The 27766-nt window shown below is 40.2% G+C and overlaps 1 protein-coding gene across 1 annotated transcript in view; it reads left to right on the top strand.

Moving 5' to 3' along the window:
* LOC128475183 (complement receptor type 1-like) overlaps positions 1–27287 on the top strand; it is a 45589-nt gene extending 18302 nt beyond the window's left edge. Inside the window, exons 7-19 of the mRNA XM_053457654.1 lie at positions 6651–6747; positions 8019–8098; positions 10038–10217; positions 11707–11886; positions 12996–13196; positions 15325–15421; positions 15682–15758; positions 16248–16424; positions 18048–18239; positions 18409–18505; positions 19353–19432; positions 24434–24613; positions 26893–27287. Coding sequence (XP_053313629.1) covers positions 6651–6747; positions 8019–8098; positions 10038–10217; positions 11707–11886; positions 12996–13196; positions 15325–15421; positions 15682–15758; positions 16248–16424; positions 18048–18239; positions 18409–18505; positions 19353–19432; positions 24434–24613; positions 26893–27062 — 1808 coding nt within the window. The 3' untranslated portion in view covers positions 27063–27287. The remainder of the gene's footprint in view (positions 1–6650; positions 6748–8018; positions 8099–10037; positions 10218–11706; positions 11887–12995; positions 13197–15324; positions 15422–15681; positions 15759–16247; positions 16425–18047; positions 18240–18408; positions 18506–19352; positions 19433–24433; positions 24614–26892) is intronic.
* Positions 27288–27766: the final 479 nt, after the last annotated feature.

Here is a 27766-nt window from a genome sequence, read left to right as displayed (position 1 = left end):
TGACCTACAAAGGGGGGGTAGGGAAAGGGTAGATAGTGAGAATGGGGGGGTAGGGAGAGGGGGTAGATAGTGAGAATGGGGGGGTAAGGGAGAGGGAGTAGAGAGTGTGAGTGGGTGTAGATAGTGTGAGAGGGGGTAAGGAGAGGGTAGATAGTGAGAATGGGGGGCGTAGGGAGACGGTAGATTGTGAGAAGGGAGGGAGAGGGGGTAGATGGTGTGAGAGGGGGTTAGATTGGGGGTGGGGGGGCCCTTAACAGATTCTCGTACCGGGCCCTGAGGCTTCTAATTACGCCCCTGTCTTTAATCAAATGTATTATTATTAAGTAAAAAATAATATCTCTGTTTTAAAGTCAGCCTAACAAAAACCTGTTTTATATTTGATTCCCACAACCATTTAGATTGTTAATTTTTTATGCAATGCTAACCATAAAGGGTTTGTGCTGCATGAGTTACCCGGGGAGACATGGAATAAGCAGGCAAGCAAGTAGTACATAATAATAATAATAATAATAATAATAATAATAATAATAATAATAAGCAAATTAATATTACAATAAAGTGAACAAGAGGGATTCAATTAAAACCAAGACAGAGAATGGTGCCTATGTGCATAATATAGTCCTAGCCCCAAAAGGAATATTCTTTCATCCACATTCCTATCAATAAATAAAGCATTCATTTACATTGAATCCTGGTATCCAAAATAGTTTCAAGATTATGTTATTCTGTAATCAACTAAAACGGAAAGAAGCAAGGTATTTCAACTTTGAAAGTAACCAGGAATATACGTGTACAACAAAGATACATAAAAAAAACAGGAACATACATAATCTATGCCATTATGGTACAATGTAATCGTTTTAGTAACCTCAAGATGGGGAATGATAAAGATGACATAGGATTATCTGAGAAGGCAAAGTGTTTTCTTCCAGAATAAGAGATTGTGGTTCAGATGTAGAAATGAAGAAATGAACTGCTGTTTGATATTCCTTAGGTAGGGGCGGACTTGGACCTTCTAGGGCCCCGGGCAATAAAATGACATGGCCCCCCTGCAGTGATGCCACTCCCTTAGCCACACCCTATCATGCCTCTTATCGGTTAACCCCCTCTTTTGTAGCCCCCCCTTATATCTATTTTCAGTATTTGTAGTAATTAAAAAGATAACTTTTAAACAGTGGATCATAAATATATAAATACAGAATCAATCTGAAAAATACAACTGCAATTACTATATACTGAGCCAGACATTGACGGTGGTATACCATAACTGCCATTACTGTATACTGAGCCAGACACTGACGGTGGTAAAACAAAAGAGTCCATGATCTAAAGATACCGCTGTGGTATTCCGCAGAAGTGGCCAAAATCGTAAAAAAACAAGAAGTTAGCCTTTAGTAAATTAAAAATATCCAAAGTGAGGAAGTTAGACAGATCTATAAGATTAGGCAGAAAGAAGCAAAGCAAGTTATAAGAGCTGCCAAATCACACGCAGAAGAGAGAATTGCACTAGTAAAAGAGGGAGATAAAACATTTGTTAGATATATAAAGGAGAAAAGGAAAGTAAAACAAGGAGTGGTAAGATTAAAAACAAAACAAGGAAGGTATGTAGAAGAGGATAAATGTTTGGCTGACTGCCTCAATGAATATTTCTGTTCAGCTTTTACAAATTAAGATGAAGGAAAGATACCTAAGGAGTCATTATCTGGGCGGAGGTTCTAATTCAGCTGTAAAGGTAAAGACAAATAAGTCGATGGGGCCTGATGGGATACACCCAGGGTTACTAAAAGAGCTTGGTGGTGTACTAGAAAAAACGTTAAGTGATTTATTTAACCAATCATTGTTAACGGGAGTTGTCCCAGGGGATTTGAAATTAGCGAATGTTGCCCATTCACAAAAAAGGCAGTAGGTCTTACATCTGTAGTGGGGGAATGAATGGAAACTATGTTAAAGGACAGGATTGTTGAACATCTGCAGTCACATGGGTTTCAAGATCAGAAACAACATGGGTTTACCCCAGGAAGATCATACCAAACTAATCCTATTGATTTTTTTTGATGGGTGACTAGAGTAATTGATCAAGGTGGTGCAGTAGACATTGCGTTACTGAATCTGGATTTCAGTAATGGTTTTAACACTGTCCCACATAGAAGATTTTCAATAAACTACAATCTCTGAGTTTAGATCCCAATGTTGTTGAATGGATTAGGGAGTGGCTGAGTGACAGACAACAGAGGGTTGTAGTCAATGCAGTATATTCCGAGCAAGGTCTTGCTACCTGGGGTACCTCAGAGGTCTGTATTTGGACCCATTTGCTTTAATATTTTTATTAGTGGTATTGCAGAAGGTCTTGATGGAAATGTATGTCTTTTTGCTGATGACACAGACATTTGCAAAAGGATTGATGTTCCTGGAGGGATAAGCCAAATGGCAAATGATTTAGGTAAACTGTAAAAATGCGCCGCAAGGAAGCACTGATTGACATGGAGGAGAGGGGCGCCAAGCAGTCAGTCAGGTTTCCAGCAACCGCTCGGCACCCCTCAATCTGCTCTGCGAGGCCTCTGTCTTGGTCACGGGAGAGCAGGGAGACAGAGGCCTCGCGCACCCACAGCATTGAGAGAATTAACGCATTTGTGAGAATGCATTAATTAATTTTTGTAAATAATTTGTGGGAAAAGTGAGAGAATAAATGATTGTGTGAATGAATTGTGTGAATTAATTGGTGAAAGTAAGTGACTGTAAAAGTGTTTGTGTGTATCACAGATGTTTAATTGATCTGTGCAAAGATGGCAGGCAGGGTGTTTATGGGACAAAGATAGCACAGGTAGCGTGTTTAAGGGACAAAGACGGCACCAGGGTGTTTGGGGACCAGGTTGACTCATGCTGGGCTGTTTGGGGACAAAGATGGCAAACCCTATGTGTGTAATTTGGGTGCTGGTCAGGTTCTATGTTAGTAATATGGACGCCAGGGCTGGCCTTTGGGGTGATCTATGCCTGTAATTTAGGGGGTTTTATCTATACCCATAATGCTGAGTTTTTATGTGAATTCCAAATGATCTATACCTGCAAAGCTGGGTTTGTGTGTTATTCTATTGATCTGAATCTGCTATGTTTCCATACATTATGTATGTATACCTGCAAATACAGGGTTTGTATGATTATTCAGTTGATCAATACCTGCATTGCTGTTCCTATGTGGTATTTATTTGATCTATACCATCAGTGCTGAGTTTACATGTGATTTCTAGTTGATCTATACCTGCAATGGATGGATTTGTGTGTTATGTTGATTGCGCTATTTACATGTGTTGTTTATTTGATCTTTACCTGAACTACAGGGAGTAAGTAAAAGAGAGGTATGGTTTAATGAATGGGGGGACAAAGGGACTCTCGGGATGATTACGGAGGAGAGGACCTCTCAATGTCACGGTAGGGTCACTCTCACTCTTCCCCTAATTTACAGCAAATATTTTTTTGTGTGTGGTAGAGGAGGGAGTGATTGCATGGAGGGGGCGTGGAGCAGGGCCCAAGGAAATGCTTTCCTGGGGCATGGGGGTAGGAACCCCTAAAAATCGGGAGGGGGGCTGCATTTTCCCCCATCAGATCCCCACTTTCTCCATATCTCTCACACTATCTACCCCCTCTCCCCTTCTCACACTATCTACCCCCTCTCCCCCCTTTCTTACTATCTACCCCCCTCCCTACCCTCCCTTCTCACACTATCTACCCTCTCCATACCCCCCTTCTCACTAGCTACCCTCTCCCTATTGCCCCTTCTCACTAGCTACCCTCTCCCTACCGCCCCCTTCTCACTAGCTACCCTCTCCCTACCGCCCCCTTCTCACCAGCTACCCTCTCCCTACCCCCCTTCTCACTAGCTACCCTCTCCCTGCACCCTTCTCACTAGCTACCCTCTCCCTATTGCTCCCTTCTCACTAGCTACCCTCTCCCTACTGCCCCTTTCTCACTAGCTACCCTCTCCCTACAGCCCCCTTCTCACCAGCTACCCTCTCCCTACCCCCCTTCTCACTAGCTACCCTCTCCCTGCCCCTTCTCACTAGCTACCCTCTCCCTACCCCCCCTTCTCACTAGCTACCCTCTCCCTACCCCCCTTTCTCACTGTCTACCCCAAGGGTGTCCAAGTTTTTTCTGCAGTGGGCCACTTCATCAGAATTGTATACGTGCGCGGGCCGTACTCATTTTTCACTGTGAGAAAATTTGGCCTTTAATAAAATATGCAGATTAAAATAAAGTAATTGACACAAAACCTTTACTTTTCCTCTCACTGATTTCTGGGCCTAGAAAGTTTTGTGACTATAAATTCAGGATTCTGGATAAGTAAAAATGAAATAGTTTTAGTCTATTTATTCTAGGGATGCACTAAAATGAAAATTCTGGACCAAAACATTCACGGTTCACTTAGCCAAAACCGAAAATGACCCCCCTTTAAAAATAATAATAAAATCACATTTTTTATAAAAGTAGGTAACACACCACAATTGGACAAAAAAATTAGCAATATGACTTGGCATGATAGGAGTGTGATTGCTAACAGCAATCACACTCCTATCATACGCAGACAGCCAGTACATGCTGGTACAGGGTGGCTGTAAGTGATGTGCAGACCCCATACTGCTGGCAGCATCCATAGACACGGGGGGCAGCTAGCTAGGTTTCAGCATGTACTGGCTGACTTGGCATGATAGGAGTGTGATTGCTAACAGCAATCACAGTCCCATCATGCCTAGGTTCCAGCACTTACACATCCATGCTATCACACACACTCATTCATTCATTCATTCATTCATATACTCATTCATTCACAGATTCATTCCCTCAATCATGCATACTGTTTCAAAGACCCTCCCCACCCCCTTACCTGCATTGCAGCTCCTCGATGCCGCTCACAGACTTCAGCAGGGGGCGCGGCCTCCCTCTGTGTTCTCTGGTACTGCACAGAGGAACCGGAATGTGATGTCACGTGAACTCTGCTGGGTTCCGCTTCCTCTGTGCAGTACAGAAGACCCTCCCACAGGTAAGTAGAAGGGCTCGAGGTGCGGATCGCGTAAGATCGGTTGCCCTGGCTGCCGATCTTACGAGGGCCGCACCTTGAGGTCTTGCGGGCCGCATTTGCGGCATTTCTATTGGGGGTGTCCTACGGCCCTGGGGGGGATTTCTCCATTATCGGTCCCCCCCGCATGAGTTACTGGGGGGGATCTGTCCCCCCCCCGGTACCTACGCCCATGTCCTGGGGTCCGATTTTTTTCAATATAAAATATATTGGCAACAGGGTCTAATATTTATATATATATCGGCAGCTGGGGCTAATATCTATATATATATTATCAGCAAGGACTAATATATATATATATATATATATATATTGTCAGCAGGGGATAACATTTATAAATATTAGCAGTAGGGTCTAACATTTATATATTGGCAGCAGGGTCTAATATTAAAGAAATCATATACCGTATTGGCTCGGATATAGGCCCCCCGTATATAGGCCGCACCCTAAAAGTTTGGTGCTTATTTAAAGAAAACGTTTTTTCAATAGACATGCTGCCACTCTGTCCCCCCCTGAGATATGCTGCCACTCTGTCCCCCCCGAGATATGCTGCCACTGTCCCCCCCGAGATATGCTACCAGTCCCCCCCCGAGATATGCTGCCACTGTCCTCCTCCTCCCCCCAAAGATATGCTGCCACTGTCCTCCCCCCCCCGAGATATGCTGCCACTGTCCTCCTCCTCCCCGAGATATGCTGCCACTGCCCCCCCGAGATATGTTACCACTGTCCTCCCCCCCCGAGATATGCTGCCACTGTCCTCCCCCCCCCGAGATATGCTGCCACTGTCCTCCTCCCCCCCGAGATATGCTGCCACTCTGCCCCCCCCCCGGCTTACCAGAGCAGGAACTGCATGTCCCGGATGTCGGGCGCTAGACCCCGAATATAGGCCTATATTCGAGCCAATATGGTATCTTGAAATCATATTTCAATCACGACCTTTACTTCAAAGAGATAAATGATACGTACATATTATGTAGTTAAAAATGCATATCTAATGCATATATATATATATATATATATATATATATATATATATATATATACACATTAGTGTATATGTAATGTTTTATAATTGCCCTCCTACTTTGGTCCCTGTTCCCCCCCTAAATATGAAAGCTGGAGACGCCACTGTGGATGGGCTGAATGGTTCTTATCTGCCCTCACTTTCTATGTTTCTCCCCATAAACAGCCTTGCTCCTCTAGACCCCATGCCTGAGTGCCCGATGGGTCGGTCCGCCGCTGTCTTGAGGATAAGTTATATAAGTTAACAGAAGTGTGTAGTACAATGTTAATACTTTAATATGTATTCTTCCGATAAAATAAAAAAAACACCTGACCTAGAAGCTGCAGCTGCCCTCTTTCTCTGTGGTCTGACTAAGTGTGCTTTTAACTTTCCATTTAAAATTATGGCAGAGGGGGTCCCTGGAACATCCCAAACTGAGGAAGTACACAGTGAGATGCAGATCTGCAATTCAGCACAGAAACAGCCCCCGCTCTGTGTCTGTGAGGCTGTTGTGCATAGATGGTGAAATTGTTGTTGCTAGTTTAAATAAATACCTAATTTGATATTTTTCTTTTGAAGCAAGATCATGCGGAAATCCTGGAGATGCAATGAATGGTGAATTTGAAGCTACTGATTTTATATTTGGCTCCAGAGTAAAATATAAATGTAATACAGGGTGAGTGATATATACAAATGCATCCTCAGTTGTCTGATAGAGTTACTATTATTTTCAGGGTTATATTATCTTTACATTACCAACCTGTAAGAGTGAATGGTCCCCTTAAAAAAGGACCCAATTCCATCCGGACTACCCTACAGTATGATAGCCAAAAACACTTTGGGAAAAATTTGTGTATGCTAGAATTCCAGCGGGACATGATTGACTTATTACGCAGCTGCAGTACTACTTTTTGGGTGCCTAGTATGATAATATTTACCATGGCTTTAGGGGCGTACCTAGAGTATCTGGCATCCAGACGGATGTGGCACCCCCCACACACACTTTAAAATAAAAAATAATGAATGTTGGCAAGAATATTTATTTCACAAATTTGTAAACTGTATGCCAGCTGAAAAAACTAGAAGTTTGAAAAAATAAAATATTAACTAATAGATAAATTAAGATTCAATAAATAACATTTACTGAACAGATATTATGCAGCATAACTCCCATCCCTATATACTGAGCCAGACATTGATGGTGGTACAGGGGAACCCGCATCACTATACACTGGGCCAGACATTGATGGCAGTGTAGCATAACCCTCATCACTATATACTAAGCCAGACGTTGACTTGGTAGGTCTCTGCCCCTGAAACAGCCTGCCTCTGCCACCTCTGTCCCTAAAACAGCCTGCCTGTACCACCTCTGCCTCTGAAGCAGCCTGTCTGTGCCACCTATGTCCCTGAAACAGCCTGTCTGTGCCCCTGAAACAGCCTGACTGTGCCATCTATGCCCCTGAAGCAGCCTGCCTTTGCCACCTCTGCCCCTTAAGTAGCCTGCCTGTGCTACCCCTGCTCCTTAAGTAGTCTGCCTGGGCCACCCCTGCCCCTTAAGTAGCTTGCCTGTGCCACCCCTGCCCCTTAAGTACCCTGCCTGTCCCACCTCTGCCCCTTAATAGCCTCCCCGTGCCACCTCTGCCCCCTTAACAGCCTGCTTGTCCATGTCTGCCCTTAAACACTTATACATTCATTCACTTATTCAGTCATTCATTCAAAATGCATGTGGGTTATGGTGAGTGAAGCTTTAAAGCTTCATGGGAAGTCTCTCCATGGATTATATCTTTTATTATCATATATTATTCTATTATATTGTTAGTTAATAACATTATTATAAGTGCTCATGTTAGGTAGTATTATTTTTATGTGTAATATACACAGATTGTTTTCTTTTTTTTTTACAAAATACCCTCATCTTTCTTTAAATCTGTTTTATATGCATGGTAGATACCGAATGGTTTCAAAAAGGCCTTATAGGGACTGTCAAGCAGATGGAACTTGGAGCAACATTGTTCCTGAATGTGAAGGTAAGAACGAGGCAAGATTGACTAATTCATGGTATTTGAAATTTGTTGGGTTTGGTTAAAATGTATGAGGGCATGATGCACCCCCCCCCCCAAACACGTGCATTTGCAACTTCCCTTTGGCCCAGCCATTTTGCGGATAGGATATCTGTTCAGCTGAACACATACCCTTGTCATATACTTGGCAGATGCTGTGGACAAGGGGTCTATCCAGAACCCTGTGCAAATGCTCAGAAAACACTCCTATTGGCTTTGTTTACAGTAGGTAATATATGACTGTTACTATAAGTATACAGTATTATGTGCTTGGAATTACCATTATTCACCAACAGATACACAGAAACACACATAAATGTATATAATCTATGCATTTATATATATCTATCAACTGCATATTTGCTTGTCTCAATAATATAACTAATTTATTAGACATATACATGTAAAAGATACATTCATAGAACATGCATCAGTGTAGGTATTGTCTGGCTTATGCAGTTACCACTTACGGTACTTCCCTTTCTAACTAAACTCTAGGGTTCAGCACAAGAAGCTCAGCTTGATGAAAATTTAACAGACATTTACCAGAAACATCCAATATTTCATGGTATCAGTTTGTTTTCCTTATAGTGCTTAATTTCACATAACAAACAAGACAAAACAGAATTACTTAACATATCCCCAACTAAAATATTACAATGATAACATAGATATTTACAGTTACTATTTATTTAATATCTTGCATGCATGGCCACAGTATAGCTACCTGGTTAGATGTTTCATGGATCCTCTGGTTTACTATTTCTCTATCCTTCTTGTCCTTCCCTTTTTCGTCTTATGAATTGGCTTAGAAGTCACTTTATATAATGTAAAGTCCCATCTGATCACATGACCAAGGCTTCTGATTGGTTGAGTATATTTTTAATCATTCACAACCTGAAAAATGACTATAGAAGCGGTGTAAGAGCACTTCTCTTAATCTTCTGTTTGGGATCTTTATTGCCTACCAATAGTTTACCTCTTGTTGGTATCTAATCAGTATTGTTCTGGGAACTCAGTCTAAGGCATTTTTCACTCTATGCTAAGGCCTATGCATCTGTTCCTTTTATTATTTTATCTTCCATAAACTGAGACTTGCATTTCAGGAACCCAACATACACACTTGAATTTCCTAGAGACTACCTACATACATACACACTATCATTCATAAGGTTTGGGTTACTTAGAAATCTTAGAAAAGCAAATTTTGTAAAATAACATCCAATGGATCAGAAATACAGTGTAGACATTGTTAATGTTGTAAATGACTACCGTATTGTAGCGGGGAACAGCTGATAATTAATGGACTATCTTCAGAGGTGTACAGAGGGCCTCAATCAGCAACCATCACTCCTAATGGAACCTTGTATTTGATAATCCAAGTGCTAATTGATCATTAGAAAACTGCTTTGCAATTATGTTAGAACAGCTAGAAAGTTTCTTGTATTCCTTGTATTCCAAATACATATATATGTACACAGATTCATGTATACACATACAAATATGTGAAAATGGAAATAATACATAAATAAATGCCCATACAGTAAAACATTTAATGGGAATACTTTCTTGCCACTGTGAAAAGAATCATCAGACCTCAGAGGAAGATGGCAGCTGCCCTTACTTCACCCCCAGCTATTTGGGGGAGACCCCCATGCACATGTTAAGAAAGTACTTCCATTGCTTTCAATGGGTGCATTTTCTTGCCACTCATTGGGTGTTTTAAGCACAGTTATTGTACCTTGCTTAAGTATTGCAGCTGCAGGACCACAGGTTTTCCCTAAGGTAAGTGATTCTTTTTTCCATTTGAATAATGTATTTTAAAGTACTCAGAGAAGTTTATTTCTGTTTTTGAAGTGTTATTTCCAATCTATTTCCTATATAAACAAATGTATACCCTTTACAGCTGTAATCTGCACTGCACCTATGGATGTAATTGATGGTTCATATGACCCCATAAAAGAAGTATATCAGTACTTGGATGCTGTGACATATAAATGCAAATATGGTTTAGATCAGATTGGCCAAGCATCTATACACTGCACAGAAAATGGAATCTGGAGTTCTGAACCACCCCAATGCAAACGTAAGATTATAAACTATTATTTTCAAAGCAATGTGTTGTCCACACCCCCTGACAGTTTACTGCAAAATATCTGTTTTAAAATATTGCAGTTTCTTTAGTAGATATACACTGGATCTAAATAAAAATTAAGGGAAAATGGCAAATGTTTTGCTGGAAAAGTCCAATGTGCCATTTTGTGAAAAGTATATGGCAGATCGCCAAGAAACGGAGGTGAGGTGCATATGCTCTGTAATCAGAACTGTTCAAGACCCCATCTGTAGAATAATATAGACATTCTGGAGAAGGGCTGCTAAAACAGTGAATGGTTTCCAGGACAAAAAATAAATAGAAAGACTATGGGGTGTCAATCAGTATAGCTTTTGGGAGAAAGCGGGGAGAGGTGATGTGCATTTAAATAAAGAGATTAAACAAAATACAAGAGGGAAGAATATTGCAAAAAAAGTTATGACAAGAGGTCATAATCTAGAAATTCATAGATATTGAAATGTAAAGAGATTTTACTTTAGATTGAAGTATACATAGTGTTTAAGGGAAGATATTGACCTTTTGGTCCATCTAATTTGCATATTCTTTCCAGCCACACAAACATAAAAATTTGGTTCTTGACTGTGTCTTATATTCAGAATAAAGTCTATGCCATGCACGTTCAAATTATCTCACTGTATTACAATCTGCCAATTGTGTAGGAAGGCTGTTCCACTTATTCCATATATTCTCCAGGAAAGCGACGTGATATAAAAGAAAACGTGATTCCTCAGCTCCATGGTCCAGTTCTTATGCTCACTTCCCCTTTTGTATGCGCTTTCGGCAGTGGACAAGGGTCAGCATGGGCACCCTGACTGGTCTGTGTCTACGTAGCCCCATATGCAACAAACTGCTATGCACTGTATGCTCTGACATTAACTTTACAGTAGTTCGTCTGATGAATTTGACCACATGCCCCCTCCCCCCGCGCATCAATGAGCCCTGGCCACCCATGACCCTGTTGCCGGACGATTTTCCATCCTTGGATAGTTACTGACCACTGCAGACCGGGAACACCCCATGCAGTTTTGGGCCCGGGCAGGTGTTTTTTTTTTCTTTTCTTTATCATTCAGCCCTGCTGCGGCCAAGCAGCAGGGTTAGGATCCAGGTCCCCTGCACCGCTACACCGCTAGACAGCAGTAGACGGCACACAGCAAAGGAGAAAGCATTAATAGATGTGTGCTGGCAGTGGCCCCCGAGGGTTAGGCTTCAAGTGGGCAAAATAATGCATTTGCAAAAATGCTTTTGTACCATAATTTTTTGGAAGCCCTCAATTCAGCCTGTTTACTAAAATAGCCCTTTGGTCTATTATCAGCTCTCTTACAAAAAAAAAAGATGTTACTGCTGTTTCTAACACTATAAATAAACCTAGCTTTGTTCCAATATCACAAATCATTATCTAAAATAGATAAAAAAATGGCTCCACGTTTTTATATTTCTTATCAGCTAGTTCTTTTTTTTTCAGTTATTTCTTGTCCCAATCCTATCGTTCCCAACTCACGGAAATTATTAGGATTTTCTGGCCCATACATGTTGCATTCTGCTGTGAGGTTTGAGTGCTACAGTGGTTTTCTGATGAGAGGATCTGCCTTAATAAAATGCACCCTTAATAACAAGTGGGAACCAGACATACCTAGGTGCCTAGGTAAGTTTTACTTGCATGTTTTCCTCACTAGAAGGATAAAGAATATCTTGGTTAAAGGGAAACTCTCACAATTTTGAATTACCGTATTTCCCCATGTATAAGACGCACCTTCATTTTGGGGCCCGAAATTTGGGGAAAAAATGACAAAGTTATTGAACTCAAGTTTTATTCATTATAAAATTCAGCCTCATCATCCTCATCACTGCCATCCATTAACTGCCCCTAAATTAACCCTAAAGACCCAATCAACCATAACTGCCCCTAAATTAACCCTAAACACCCCATTAACCATAACTGCCCCTAAATTAACCCTAAACATCCCATTACAATAACTGCCGCTAAATTAACCCCCACCTCGCCTAACTTTTAGGAGCCCAAATATTAATCTTATACTGTTAGATGGGTTGCTGAGCAGTGTGGATGTTATACGGAAAGGGGCAGGGCCAATCGTCAGTGTGACTGCAGGGAGGGACTGGGAAGTAGTAACTGCTTTGATGGAGTTTGGGGCGGCCCCTCTACAATCTACAACCACTGGATAAGACGCACCCAGTTTTTAGACCCCCAATAACTTATACATGGGGAAATACGGTAATAGTATCGCATTAAAAATTCTTCTTTAAAAACATGGCGTTTCTGTTTTAAAACAATTCTAGCTTTTACGTAATATAAATCTCAGTAATTTAGCTTAGTTTCTTAATCACAATTTATATTAAACTATTTAACTATACTATGCAACATACTGTATATTCTATTCTTAAGATATTTGCCATACCAAATATATGGAGCTAACAATTGTGTAATGATTTGTTTTCTGATCACTGGTATTTGTTGGGTGTATAACACATGCAAAGTGGGCCTTACGTTTTGTGGAAAACCTCCTCATCCATTGTCCAAATTGTTATGTGATCCACTACTTGTTATGTTCTGTTTGAATATGTGTAAGCCGGTGTCTATGTGTGTTTGCATGCGTGTGTAAGTGTGAAGGTGTGCGTTAATATGTGTGTTAGTGTGTATGTTATTGGGAGGGGGCAAGAATTTTCCTGCCCCACAGTCCTAAAGGATCCAGCCGTTCCCTGGTTCACCTCAAGAATTGGATGTTTCTTTTCCAGGTATATGCAAGCCACCACCTGTGTTAGACTTTGCTGAACTAGAGGAAGAGGATAAAGCACTTATTGATCAGAATCTGTTCATTCAGGATACCACACTGCACTATAAATGTCGTGTTGGCTATGAACGAGTTCCCAAAACTAATAACACTATAACTTGCTTGGGAAGGAACCAAATTTCTTATTATGAGAACTTCTGTACCCGTAAGCACATTTTTGTTTATAATATTTTTGCAGTAACATCATGCAGTAAAGTAGAGCAAAAGCCAGAATGTAATCCTAAAATGTTTTGTACATTATGGGATATACATACTCTGTATAGTAAACACACACTTTGAAACAATTTTATACTAAATTTATATAGACACAAACTATACAATGTTTTTGAGATCAAGAGTACATAGAAAAACAATCCTATTAAGCATGTCTCTTGCTTATATGTTTTTATGTTAACTAAGATGATGACCATAAATCATAGATGTGCAATAACTAAGGATGTCTGACATTAAAGGAGCAGACATGCCCAACCAATTAAAAATGCATATTAACTCCTCAACAGTCCTGTACCGTTGAGGTATAATTATAAGTCCTGCGTTCCAGAGATGCCCTTCTCCGTTGATCATCAGCTGGGAGCCATTATCAATGGAGATGAATGTTGTTCTAGCATAGGTCTATATTGCAGCTCTAACAGGACTACCTCACGACACTTCAAGGCTGAGTGCAGTGAGGATGCTTCTCAGGTCGACTGCTGGCCAAGCATCTAGTTGTGCGCACTTCCAGTCTTGACCCTGCCGCTCCCCTCCTCTTACCAAAACCCCCAACACGTTGGAGGGATATGGAGTGGAACCCTACCATACCTCTGTGCATTTTACTAACTCTCGGTGGATGTCTGTAATTGCTCCAATTAGTTTTCTTAAGGCAGCTGGGCAAACCACTCCAGTTTACTAATCAAATGTTAAAAAATGAAAATTACAAACTTAGGTAAGAGAAAAATATGATGTCGATGGGTTTGCTCATTTTTCAATGCATTACCTTATAATTGCATGCGAACTAACATAACTTTAATTATTGGTTACCGTTTACATTTTTTAAAATGGTTTTGCTATGGAATTCGGTCTGGAAGCAGCTATATCATGGCTTCATGCAGAAAGTTTTTTTTAAGTAAGGGGCTATTCTGGATGGCTGCTATTATTTAAAGGTTTGCACACACATATTATGCAGCTAAATGGAGTGGTAATGTACCAGCAGCTTTAACATCTAAAGGCTTTTTTTTTAACTATGTGTTTCCGGATCAGCAACATGTGAAACGTGTATGTGTCCAAATCTGGCTGTTAATCTGTTTTTGGTCCATGTGCACAAATCTACTAGAAACAATTTGTTAAACTTTTCATGTAATTTGTTTTGTCTAAAACATGAAAGTACCAAACAGACACAAAAAGTTTTGGAGGGCTTTTTTCATTCGGAAAAGAAATATGTTGTCACTCACCCTCACCAGCTGCTTCCTTAACCCTGTCTCTATTTCTGTAACTCTGCTTCTCCTACCTCAGCCTGCTCCTCCTCGCTATCCCCTGGTTATGCAGGCCTTCCAGAGTGCTTCTGCAAAAGGGTGTATTGCCCTTGTATGCCTAAATAGAGGAACAAGGAGAGGTTGTCCCTTTGAAGGAAAGACGAATATGTGGAGAAACAGAAGAGTTTCTCAACTCCTCTTTCTCTGCAAATCCATCCACGTTATCCTGGCCTCCTGAAGTACATCTGCAAAAGAGCCCTGTTGGAAGCACTCTAGGAGCCTAGGTTAACAGATTGGATAGCGGGGATGAGCGGGCCAACAAAGAAGATAAAAGAACAAGCGTCAAGGCAAAAAGCGGAGCTCCGTAAAAGGAGACCGGAATGCGGAAGTGGTTAGTGGAGAAGAGAGAGCGTGAGAAAGTGGGAGAGATTAAAAAAAAATAACAAAATGCAAACGAAAATTTAGAGATCTCTGCTTCATTTTTATTTGCGTCGTTGGGGGTCCCTCCTCGTTATCAGACATTCAAATGAATTAACGAAACTGTCAATGTTTGTTAAAATTCAAATTAGTATGAATTCCAATGCACAAGTCTAGTAACTATTGGATAATAAAGATTAATGATGAACTAAAAGAATGTGGTATTTTATGCTAAATCTCCTTCCTCTGGGTAAAGATTAAAAATGGATATTATAATAATAGAATGAATTGGAATAATAGCATATGGTAGTTAAGGACACATACTATTTATGACAGTGTCAGTTATTTATAATAGTTGACAATATAATATAATATAATGAAAGCGTGCATTTGCTATCATTTTTGTAGGGAGATCATGTGGAAATCCAGGAGACATTGAAAATGGAAACATGCAATTTTATGACTTTCTTTATGGCTCAATAGTACGGTATATCTGCCATGAAGGGTAAGTGTTATTCACAATAGATCATAAAAGTATACATTTTTGGAAGTGCTTAATGCGGATTACTGAAATGCAGTGAGGGCATTTGTCATTTCACACCATACAGGATATGGGATCGGCCTTCAGCAAGCAGTGGCTTAGCAGCAATAGATGATAGATAGATAGATAGATAGATAGATAGATAGATAGATAGATAGATAGATAGATCCAACGGCACAAAGGAAAATAGTAAAGTAGCCGTGCTTTCTGCTTTTATCTGTCAGGTACAAAATGGTATCAGATTCAACTTTACGTTGTCAAGAAGATGGGACATGGAGTGGTGTTCTTCCTAAATGCGAAGGTATGCCAATCTTATACAGCCTGCTGTTTATACATGCATGACACCATGTGCATACTAATAAAAACTATAGAAATACCTTAATTATAATATTTTTATTATATTTTATGTATTTTAAATGAATGGTTGTCACTGTCAGCTTGTTGAAGCGGTGATATTTCCATTTGTCCCCATTGCTGCTAAAAAAATTTCACACATACACCCTAATGTGCCAGCATTTACGCAATTGAGCTAAGGATTTAGAAGAATTTATTTAACTTATTTTGTTCTGTATACATGCATTATTGTGACTTTTAGAGTTTATCAAGATATGCTGTGGAATAAACAATACATGCAAATATAACATTCATATGTGGTAGTGTGCTCAAATGTATCATTTTATGTGCAGATGACTTCAGATGTAGAAAATATTAAATATTACATTTTCAGGTTATTCAGTTTATGTTCACTAAAGTTTTGAGAAATAGTTTTTGTTTTATTTTTACTCCCTAGTTATTACTTGTCCTACTCCTGAAATTTCTAATGGAACATACCACCCGAGGAACAAAACATATTTCTACAAGGATTCTTTGACATTTTCATGTGATGACAACCTAAGATTGATTGGTGAACGTTACATAGAATGCATCGATTCTGGACTTTGGAGTTCTCCCCCTCCCAAATGCAAAGGTTTGAAGAGGTTACATGATATATGATAAACACTCCAAATATGTGGAAGCGAAATAACCAAGGCTTAAATGACTGTAGCAACCTCCAGCACCTAAACCATATCCACTTTTTAATAACAAAATTTAACTGCTATTTTATTTTAATTTTTTTTGCATATCTGCCACAACCTGCATTACCTTCCGTTATCATGTACATCATACCTCCAATTTTGCATACGGCAGTCCCAGTTTTCTGTCACTGTCCTACCCAGCTGCCCTACTGTCCAGCTTTTGTGGGCAATGGTGATCATACACAAGTTAAGGAGATCAGATGATCGCACTTGATAGGCCCACTGAACTGTGGAAACTATTTAGCTCAATAGTTGTGTAGCACAGACCACGATCATACCTCCCACTTGCCGGCTGCCACCTTGCAACCTTTTGGGGCACCATTGCATCATATCACAGGGCTTAACCTCAACAGGATGTGAGAGGATGAAAAGCCTCTAAGGTACCACTTTGGTTGCCACATTTCTTTCTCAAGCACATCAGTCATACCCCTTGCTAGGACCTAAGACCTGCCATTTCTTGACTCCATGTGCCTTTTCCTCGCCTTCCATCTAACCCTTTCTCTTGATTAAATATAATGTTAAATGAGCAGCCAGTAATACGTTTGAGAGCATCAACTCCATGCTGGGATACATCAACCTCACAGAAGAGGCAGGAAGTGTTAGGAAAAAATCTTTTAACAAGAATATTAAAAACATCATACCGTATATGGGGCATATGGTTTGTTAAACTTTACTGTAAAATATTTTTTTATGATTAATCACTAGTTGTTTATAGGTGACCAAGGTTGTTACCCAATATTCATGAGGCGGTCCCTTTGGGCGGTCTGTCTCTGGTCCAGATTTCCAGTAATAGGGACAGTGCATCTATCCCAACGTGCAGGCTTACCACAGTTTACTGTGTGTGTAGTGTGGTGTGTAGTGAGTATATGTGTACCATGTGGGTTTATATGTATTCCCAAACATTTTAGGTGTTGACACCTGTGTTGGGGTGGGGTTGACCCCTGATGTGGGCGGGCGGTTATCTTCCATCTGCCTTACCTGTATAACCACCTAGCGATGCTAATGTTGTAAGAAGGCTTAATGCTAGCTGCAATGGAGGTCTGTACATCAACAATACAGACCTCTATAGCTTTTACACCTCCCTGGGCCCGTCAGAGGAGATCAGAGGAACTCCCTAATAGGCCCATGCACCCCACTACCTGCAAAGGTGGGACTGTCTCATGAAATCAGGGATGGTTGGAAGGTGTGATGAATGTATGTGTACTGTGTGTAGTGTGTATGAGTTTACCATTTGAGTGTGCACCATGTGTGTATGCACCATAAGTGTATGCGTACTGTCTGTGTGTATATGTACTGTACCACAAACAACCTACTCTAAGCCACACAAATCAGTCTACTGTACACACCACTATCAGCCACACAGATCACATACCACACACCACCTACAGTCACACAAAATACACTCTAGGACACACATAAGGCTATTCTGAACATAACCTGAAGCTAAAGTCTCCATATGATTTAGGTCTTAGCAGATGGAAAACCTATAATTATTTTCTTTCTTTTCTTTTTAGCTGTTTGCCCTTCTCCTCCTATAATAAAGAATGCAGATTTGAATCAGCAATTTGCTGACAAAGAATATTTCAACATTGGCACAGTTGCGCAATACAAATGCAAGCCTGGGTACACCCGTATTCCAAACACTAACAGCACCATTACTTGTACTACAAACCTCACTTGGTCTACTCTTGACATATTCTGCACACGTAAGTAGCTTTTTGCCTCCTAGTGTATGGAGTGCAGGTAATTCAAGTGTTCATCTTCTTTAGATTTTTTTTTACAATACTTTGGATAGAATTGTATATTTTTATAATAAAGATAAAATACTATTTCAAAAGTTTACAGTTAATAGTTTTGTTTTTTTGGTTTCTTAAGGGAGATCATGTGGAAATCCTGGGGAAATTAACAATGGTCGTATGGAGGCATCTGATTTTTTATTTGGTTCTAAAGCGAACTACTCATGTTACACAGGGTGAGTTTTGTATATAGTGGCTGATATGGTTAAGTAAAATAACATGGCGTGTATTAAGTAATGAAAAGCCCCAGAATTAATGTAATAACATGAAAACCCAGGGTCTTTAGGTCTGCTATAACAAGATACTAAATAAATATATGTACCCCAAGTGTTGCTACAATGGCAACAGAAAACAAAAAAAGAGATCACTGATTAAAGCTTTCTGAATGATTTTCTGGATTTTTGGATATGGTTTTGCCTTTATAAAATAAAGTTTTACATCAGACACATTTGAGTTTATCATAAATAAATTTGTGCTACTTGTAGGGGTGATTTAATCCACAAATAGAGAGTCTGTCGCATGTACCTGTGATTTTAATATGACCAAATATTCCCAAGGGTGGAAACTGATCCAAAAAAACTAAAGATATTATACTTGAAAATCCATCAGATCCATAGTTTTCTGTTTTTCAGCTCTATAAGTCTATTTTGTTTTGAAATGTCAAAATGGGACAGCCCTAACACAAACAATCCAATGGTGTTTCCTTTGTGAGACCTAATGCAACTTGATGGTTTGGAATGAAGTTACCGTAATTCAAACTCTGGAATGATGTACATAGACATAGAATGTGATATTAATGGATACATTATTTATTATTAACTAAATGTGGAGCTCCGTTTTGCCAAATGTTAAAATTTTGCTCTTTGCCTGGATTATCGTTTTGTACGCAATTATTATTTGATTTAAAGATAACTGATATAGGTTAGGTTTATGGGAGTTCTAAGTAGCATCTGCCAGTTCCTTTTTTTGACAGTGAAAAGATTCATAGCATGGCCAAAATACTAATTTGTCCCTATACTTCAGATACAAGATGATATCGAAAATAAATTACAGAGAATGTCTTGCAGACGGAGACTGGAGTGAAGCTATACCAGAATGCAGAGGTGAAACAGAAATGTAATATAATGTGTGCGTGTGTGTATAGATTATATATATAATATATCTTTAAGAAGTCCCTGGAGTGCCGGTAACTATTGTTGTATATTATATGATTTGCTGTTACAGCTACTTGACACCGGGCAGAAAAAGTGGTGTTTGGAGTGCAATTGTTAATCTTGGACTTTATATATATATATACATACCGTATTGGCTCGGATATAGGCCGCCCCCGTATATAGGCCGCACCCTAAAAGTTTGGTGCTTTTTTAAAGAATGATTTTTTTAATAGACATGCTGCCACTTTGCCCCCCCCCGAGATATGCTGCCACTCTGTCCCCTCCTAGATATGCTGCCACTGTCCCCCCCGAGATATGCTGCCACTGCCCCCCCGCGATATGCTGCCACAGTCCTCTCCCCCGAGATATGCTGCCACTGTCCTCCCCCCCGAGATATGCTGCCACTGTCCCCCCCCCCCGAGATATGCTGCCACTGTCCTCCTCCTCCTCCCCCCGACTTACCAGAGCAGACACCCGGGAGTCTGCTCTGGTAAGTCTTGGGGGCAGAGGTAAAACGCGTCGTGCGGACGTTCACCGGCAGCAGCGATGTGCGTAAACAACCTCCGCTGCCGGCACGTATGCACGATGTGCTTTAGCAATCTTCCTTGGCGGGACTCCCCCCGTGGGAATTCCCGGCAAGGGAGATTGTTAAAGCACATCGTGCAGACGTGCCGGCAGCGGAGGCTGTTTACGCGCATCGCTGCTGCCGGTGAACGTCTGCATGATGAGCTTAGACAACCTCCCGTGCCGGCACTCCCCCCGTGGGAAGTGCTGGCAGGGGAGGCTGTCTGAGCGTATCAGAGAGTAGGATACGGGTCCCCTGCACCGCTGCGGGGGATCTGTATCCTAACCCTGCTGCCTGCCCGGCACCCGGAACTGCATGTCCCGGGCGTCAGGCGCTAGACCCCGAATATAGGCCGCACCCCCACTTTAAAGACTTAAAGTGGGGGAAAAAAGTGTGGCCTATATTCGAGCCAATACGGTTATATATATATATATATATATATATATATATATATATATATATATATATATTAAAAGGCGGTGCCAGAAATAATATATAACCTTGCTTGTTTGTAGAGGTAAATCAATGCACAGCTTTTCTTACAGGCACTGAAATCATAAGTTGTCATTTGCACATTAATTATGCTCTCTTGGGAGTTTTACTTTATTTAATGTGATAAAGTTCTACTTAATGTAAGGAAGACTTACTTTACTGAGGGGGTGGTAGATACATGGAACATCCTCCCAGCAGAAGTAGCTTAAGGTCCAGATCTTTCTTTTCTAATCCTCTGCTGATGCCAGCACCACCTTCAAAGAGTTTATTTGCTGCTTATTTGTGCACCGTGGCAGAGCAGCGAGACAGAGGCCTCCTGCTCCCACCACAGGACTTCAGCAAGGTAAGTGAACTATAAAGGGGGGGGGTAGATAGTGAAAAGGGGGGTAGATGGTGAGAAAGGGGGGATAGTTAGTAAGAAAGGGGGGTAGTACGGATATTGAAATAAAGAGTGAGAATTAGAGAGAATAAATGAATTAAGGTGTGGATAAATTGTGTGAATGAGTGAGACAATGAATGAGTTCATGTGTGAATGAACTGTGTGAATGAATCCATATGTGGATGAATTGTGTGAATCCATGTGTGGATGAATTGTGCGAATAAGTGAGAGAATGAATTAATGTGTGGATTAATTGTGCAAATGAAGAGAGAATGATGCTTTCTGCTCTATAAAGGCACTATAGGCTCTATGGAGGCAGAGTGCCCCATGATATGCCTTTTAACCCCCTATATGCCCCTCTGCCTCCAGAAATGCCTTTTAACCCCCTGTATGCCACTATGTCCCATGATATGCCCCTGGCATATAGGGGGTTAAAAGGCATATCATGGGGCAGAGTGGCATATAGGGGGTTAAAAGGCATATCATGGGGCAGAGTGGCATATAGGAGGGTATATGGCATATCAGGGGGGCAGCGTGGCAAATAAAAGGAAATAAAAACAAAAAATATTTTTTTCAATCACAGCTTTTATTAAATTTGAAAAAACAGCTTACATTAATTAATTAAGAAATAAAAGTTTCTTACAAGAATATCGTGAAGAATAATGTGATCACTGTTTTGTTCCACTGAATAAAATGGAACTTTCTCATCTACAAATGTTTGCAGTAGCAAATGTTTTGATTTCATTATGTCTAATGTATCTAATTTATTAGGGCCTTTTAACACTTTTGCTTTCTGGTATTTTAATACAAATAATGTGATAAAAATACTGTTTTATAGTTATTTGTATGGCAAATAGTGTGACTGGGGTATGTATAAGGGGTGCGTGTGGATATAAGAGCTCGACCGCGAGATAAACTATATGGCGGGTCTCCAAATGTTTTCAGGGCTGCTTTTCAGTCCCAGTCCCAGCCCTGCCCTGTAGCATGAGGGCTATAAAATGTAACAGTTAAGGGTCTTAAGCACAATCATCTAGGGCAATCAGGCTCAAGAACACCAACTTGTAGCAAACAACTGCTCAAACAAAACACCCAAAAACAAAGTCATAAAAGAAACAAACCTAGTTCCGATTGGAGCCCTCTCTAACTATACTATACTGTCCCAGACTGACCAGCATAAACATCCACTAACTACACCTCCTAGCCAGACCCAGCTAAGCCAGGCTCTGGAAAACCTCCCCCAGACAATACACTAAGGTGTAGGCAGATAATGCAACACTTTGGCTCAGGGATGTCTTCCTCAGGGCCTCTCATTGCCCTGGGAGCACATGGAAACTCTCTCTTCCCTCTGACACCCCAGGGTTTTTTTTAATGACCAGCACTTGTACCTGATGCAGGCTCCTCAGGAATCCTGAACCAGATCCCGCAGACCTCTAGCCTCTTGTAAGAGCCAGCATGGATTTTCCACTGGAAGGGGAATGGAGCATTGGCCCACCCTGCTCTCCAGTTGCTCCACCCCAAGGACCCATATGCATGTCCTGTACAGCACCTGCTCTCAAATGCCAAACAAATCATCTCCCTGGGGTTTACAGCATCACAATACACAGGGCATACTAAAAATCATCTATTTTAAAATTTAGGCAAAAACAACCTCTGATGAACAACAACACATGACATATTACACTGTGTCAAGATTTATTCAACAAAAATTAAGCCGTGTGTGAGAAACTAAGTACACCTTATGATTCAATAGCTTGTAGACTTTATCAGTCTCTCACATTGTTGTGGAGGAATTTTGGCCAACTCTTCTGTGCAATGTTGCTTCAGTTCATTGAGGTTTGCGTGCATTTCAATGGTTGAGGTCTGGACTTTGACTGGGCCATTGCCATTCCTTTTTCAGTCATTCTGTTTTAGATTTTCTGGTGAGTTTGGGATTATTGTCTTGTTGCGTGAACCAATTTCGGCAAAGCATTAGCTGTCGAACAGAGAAGTTCATAGTCAATGACTGCAAGGTTCCCAGTTCATGTGGCTTCAAAACAAGCCCAAATCATCACCCCTCCACCGCTGGTTTTGACTAGGGCTGCAACAACTAATCAATAAAATCAATAATCTATAATTAAAATTGTTGTCAACGATTTTCATTATCAATTAGTTGAATCGATTTTATCGAATATAAGATGAGGGCATTTGCTCTGAAAAATACCCCTTGTTTTATAATCTGACTGCAGAGGACCTGGATCTTCTTCTCCAACAGCCAGTGGATGTCTGCACGATGCGCGTAGACAACCTCTGCTGCTGCCGGCACTTCCGCTGGGGTTTCTATGATGGAGCGCCGGAAGGTCAAGTCACGCCATAGAAGCCCCGGTGGAAGTGCCGGCAGCTGCAGAGTGGCATATAGGGGGCATAAGGCATAGCTGGGGGGTATAAGGCATATATGGGGGGGGGTGAAGTGACATATATATGCGGGAGAGTTGCATATCAAGGGGTATAAGGCACATCAGCGGGCAGAAGGCATAGCTGGGGGGGTATAAGGCAAATCTGGTGGTTTAAGACTATATAGGGGGTGGAGTGGCATAGCTGGAGGTATAAGGCATATTAGGGGGTACAGTGGGATGTAGTGAGGTATAAGGCATATCTGGAGTTGCAGAGTGGCATATAGGGGCATATAAGGCATATCAGAGGGGCAGAGTGGAATATAGGGGGCATAAGGCATAGCTGGTGGTTATAAGGCACATCTGGAGGGGCAGAGTTGCATATCAGGGGGTATAAGGCATATCTGGGGGGCATAAGGCATATCTGGGGTTTTAAGGCATATGGAGGATATAAAGCATATCAGGGGCAGAGTGCAAGCCTGGGGCAGATGTGCATAACTGGGAAACAGGTTGGAAAATAAAAGGAAATAAAAACAAGAAATGCCTTTTTCTCAATCAGTTTTTAATAAATATGAAAAATAGTTTACATGTGAATTAATATTTACTAGTAAAACTTTTTTAGGTAATACATCCTAGTTTGAGAAATATTATGTTTGGGTTCTTGTACCTTTAAAATATAGCTTTTATTATTATGTCAGTAAAATAGGAAGGCATTTACAAAAAATGCAGGTGTGATACAATGACACACGTTAATGTAAACTTTAAGTTTTTTATTCTGTTGTTTGTTTTTAACACCCAGTTTGTTCATTAAATTATTTTAAATAAAAAAATCTTTTTATCCGATTAATCAAAAAATAATCGGCCAACTAATCGATTATGAAAATAATCGTTTGTTGCAATCCTATTTATGACAATTGGTATGAGGTGTTATATAGGTGCTGACATACTATGTTTGGTTGTCGCCGAACATGGGGCTGTTCATTATGGCCAAACCTCTCCACTTTGGTCTTGTCTGTCCAAAGGACATTGTTCCAGAAGTCATATTGTGCTTTAATATACATCCTTCTATAAAAGTTGGTGTCAGAGACATTAACCTTTCCCTTTAGGTTCACTAATATTTATTGTTTGCTTGATTTTTTTTCCAGTTCAGACTTGTCCTGATCCTGGTTTTGTAACTAATGGATTATACAGTCCTCGAAAAGAAGAATACCAATACCAAGACGTTATTACATACGAGTGTAAACATGGCTTGACCCTGTATGGGAAAGCTAAACGGACTTGCACAGAACATGGAACATGGGATCATCATGCTCCACGGTGCAAAGGTTATACACTTTACCTAAATGTTATTATTTTTTTATTAAGCAATGCATTATATACGCTTAGTAGCATTATTGCTTATTGATCTGTATAGAACTGCTTACCTTTGAATAAACTCAAATATATGTGGACTCCACTCAGGAAGACTCAGGAAGCTCAATGGTGCCGAGTGAACAGTGAATTTATGGACCACACTAGGTTGCTAGGTGTTATTTTAACACTTTCATTATTATTGAGTTATTAAGTCAAGGTATTTAATTTGTATTAAAATATCCACATTAGTAAAAACATAGAATTTGAGGACAGTTAAGAACCATTCTGTCCATCTAGTCTGCCCATTTTCCCTGATGTAAAGACTTAGACTTTAATCAGTCCTTGTCTTTGATTCAGGATATGAATCTCATGCTCTCAGCAGCTTCTCCAGTGTTACCCTCTTGACTTCTTTGGCCCTGTTTCTAAAATCCTGATGGCTGGGGTCATATCCTGCTGTTCTGGTAGTCATGTCTCCTCACAAGGACTGTACCTAAGAGGGAAGCAAGAAGTATTACTACTTCCCTTATTCTGACTGTACCTGTTATTTAAGTTCTTACCATATTACCTGCACTTCAGGATTGCTGACCCTTCACTGCTGTCTCTGTTCTGTTGTTCTGCCTGTCATCTTATGATAGAACAGCATTATTACAGGACTTTATTCTGAACTGTTTATCCTACACCATCTTGAGGTTAAGCAGCATTACTACAGGACCTTGTATCAACTTTTAATATGTTACCAGAAGCATACAAACATCATTAAAATATCTACCTGCATATTGAGTTCCACTCAAGTCTAATTCCCATCAAGTCTGCTTACCTATATGACAGAGGGGACCAATTCATATTAATATCTATGTCTTAAAATATGCAATTTCTTAAAAGTCCCTGTTGATGTAATGGTCAGGTGTCCCAATACTTTTTGTCCATATAGTGTACAAAGGCGCTGTAATCTTTGAAAGTGCTTCAAAAGTGCTTTGACAGGATACTGAAATCTTCCATGCTTTCAAGGAGTGTCTCAGCGGGGATCCTTTAACATTGTGTCTAAGGCAAGGTTTCCATTTGGTTTTTTTTTGCTAAAAACGCCTATAAAAACGCCAATAGCGCCACCTGGCGTTTTTTTTGTGAAAAACGGCTGCAGCCAGATGTTAGCTGTAATTCAATAGGAAATCGCAAAATGCCATTTCCACTTGTCGTTTTTCTGTTTGGCGTTTTTTCAGTCCTCTTTGGTGTTTTTCTGCTTTTTTGGGCTCTGTGGCAGTTTTTCAAAACTGCAGCATGTTGACACTCTGGCGTTTTTTGCAAGAAATCTTGGCTTTTTTTCTCCAATAGAAGTCTATGGGAGAGAAAAAACGCCATGAAAAAGCCATGTGGGTTTATTGCCTTGGCGTTTTTTATGGCGTTTTTTCCACAGTTACAATGCAGAGGATGGACCCAGTATCTGTGTGTCCTACGAGAAATTGGCTGAAAACAAACCGTTTTACACAAAACAAAGTCCTGGACTGGTTCATATTGAATTTTACACCATTTGGAACAAACATGCCATTACAAACAAACATACGCGACTGGATCCTGCGTGCCAAAAGCAACAGCAAACAATTTGCCACATCATTTGGGGCCAATCTTCCCAGAGGAGCAGACATTCGAAATAAAGCATGCCTTACAAACCACAGAAAAGAGACAAAAGGGTCTACCAAGTAAATGACATCAGGAGAGGGCAGATACTTGCCATTTATCCTAATCCCTTTTAGCTGGGTGAAACTTCTAACTTGTAAAGGCTGGAAAAACTGCCTAAGGTCAAAAAAAGCAATTTCCACAGAAAGGCTAAAACGCCAGAAAAAACTCCAGAAAAAACGCCAAAACGCAGGTAAATGCAGTGGCAGTTTTCTTGGCAGTTTTCCTGGCGTTTTTCATCAAGAAAAAAACGCCGGACAAAAACCCAAGTGGAAACCTAGCCTAAGATACTCAAAAGGTATTTATTGCACTAGGGGCACAAGGCAGCCCATAGTAAAAATAAATAAATATACAAATGTAAACATAAATATAAATACAAAAGACCTAAAGTGCAAAATGCCAAAAAATGTCCTCAAATAATTGTTTTTCCTCCTGAAGAAGCCTTATAAGGGTGAACTATATCAAAGATTATTTGAGGTACTAGAAATTATGTGTCTAGGTCTCTTTTATGATTAATAATGTAAACGGAACAACACCTTTAATAAATGATGCAAGAACATGTATTTTTTTTAATCTCCAGAGTCTATATGTGATGAAATCTGGGCAATGCAAGAAGAAATGAGAAAATGTAGTTCTGCACCAGATGAGTGGATCAAGTACCTGCAGATTAAGTACCTTTATCTACAGATTGAGGACCTCCAGATTGAGGTTGGCAAGAAGAAAAGTTTGCGACATTGGAGGCAGATGTAATATATGTTCTGCTTAGAGATGATACAGTGTGCTATGTTTTATCAATTATTTAGCATAGCACCTTAAACTGATTTTCATGAATATTTAGACAAACCAAATTCCAATCTTTTTTATTTCAACATTCCGATTTACTTAATATCCAATAATGTATTTAACATTTAAAATGTTGCTGTTAATGTAAGAAATAATTATCTCTAAAAATAAACATATTATGGCTACCAAAAATGTCTGCGCTATTAACCAACAGTAGCTAACAAATATATTAACATATATAGCACAAATAAAGACAAGACAAATACAAAAAGTAGGGAAAGCCATTCGAACTCCTATAGTATCATTTAGTTATTGGCTTGGCACAGCCTGGATAATGCTCATGATTAACCCCTTCAGTTCCAGGGGTTTTTGGTACCTCAAGTCCCGGAGCAATTTTGCCATTTTTGCGCTGTCGTTTTTTTGATACCATAGTTAAATCATTAGCTGAAAATTTAGAATGAGAAATTTAGTAAAAACTTGTGAAAATTAGAAAGCAAAACATAATTTTTTTATAACTTTTCCCTCAGAATCCTCACAAAATTAGGTAAAGTGATGGAAAATCCCCTCCAAATTTATCAATGCAAGTGTCCTGATTTCAGAAATACCTAATTTATGTAGATTTTCCATACATTCCCAGGGAACATACTATAAGGTGTACATTATTCGTGGAA

This window comes from Spea bombifrons, chromosome 2 (genome assembly GCF_027358695.1).
Source record: "Spea bombifrons isolate aSpeBom1 chromosome 2, aSpeBom1.2.pri, whole genome shotgun sequence".
NCBI classification, from domain to species: domain Eukaryota; kingdom Metazoa; phylum Chordata; class Amphibia; order Anura; family Pelobatidae; genus Spea; species Spea bombifrons.
The sequence above is the reverse complement of the archived record's forward strand: the minus strand, read 5'-3'. Positions and strand labels throughout refer to the sequence as shown.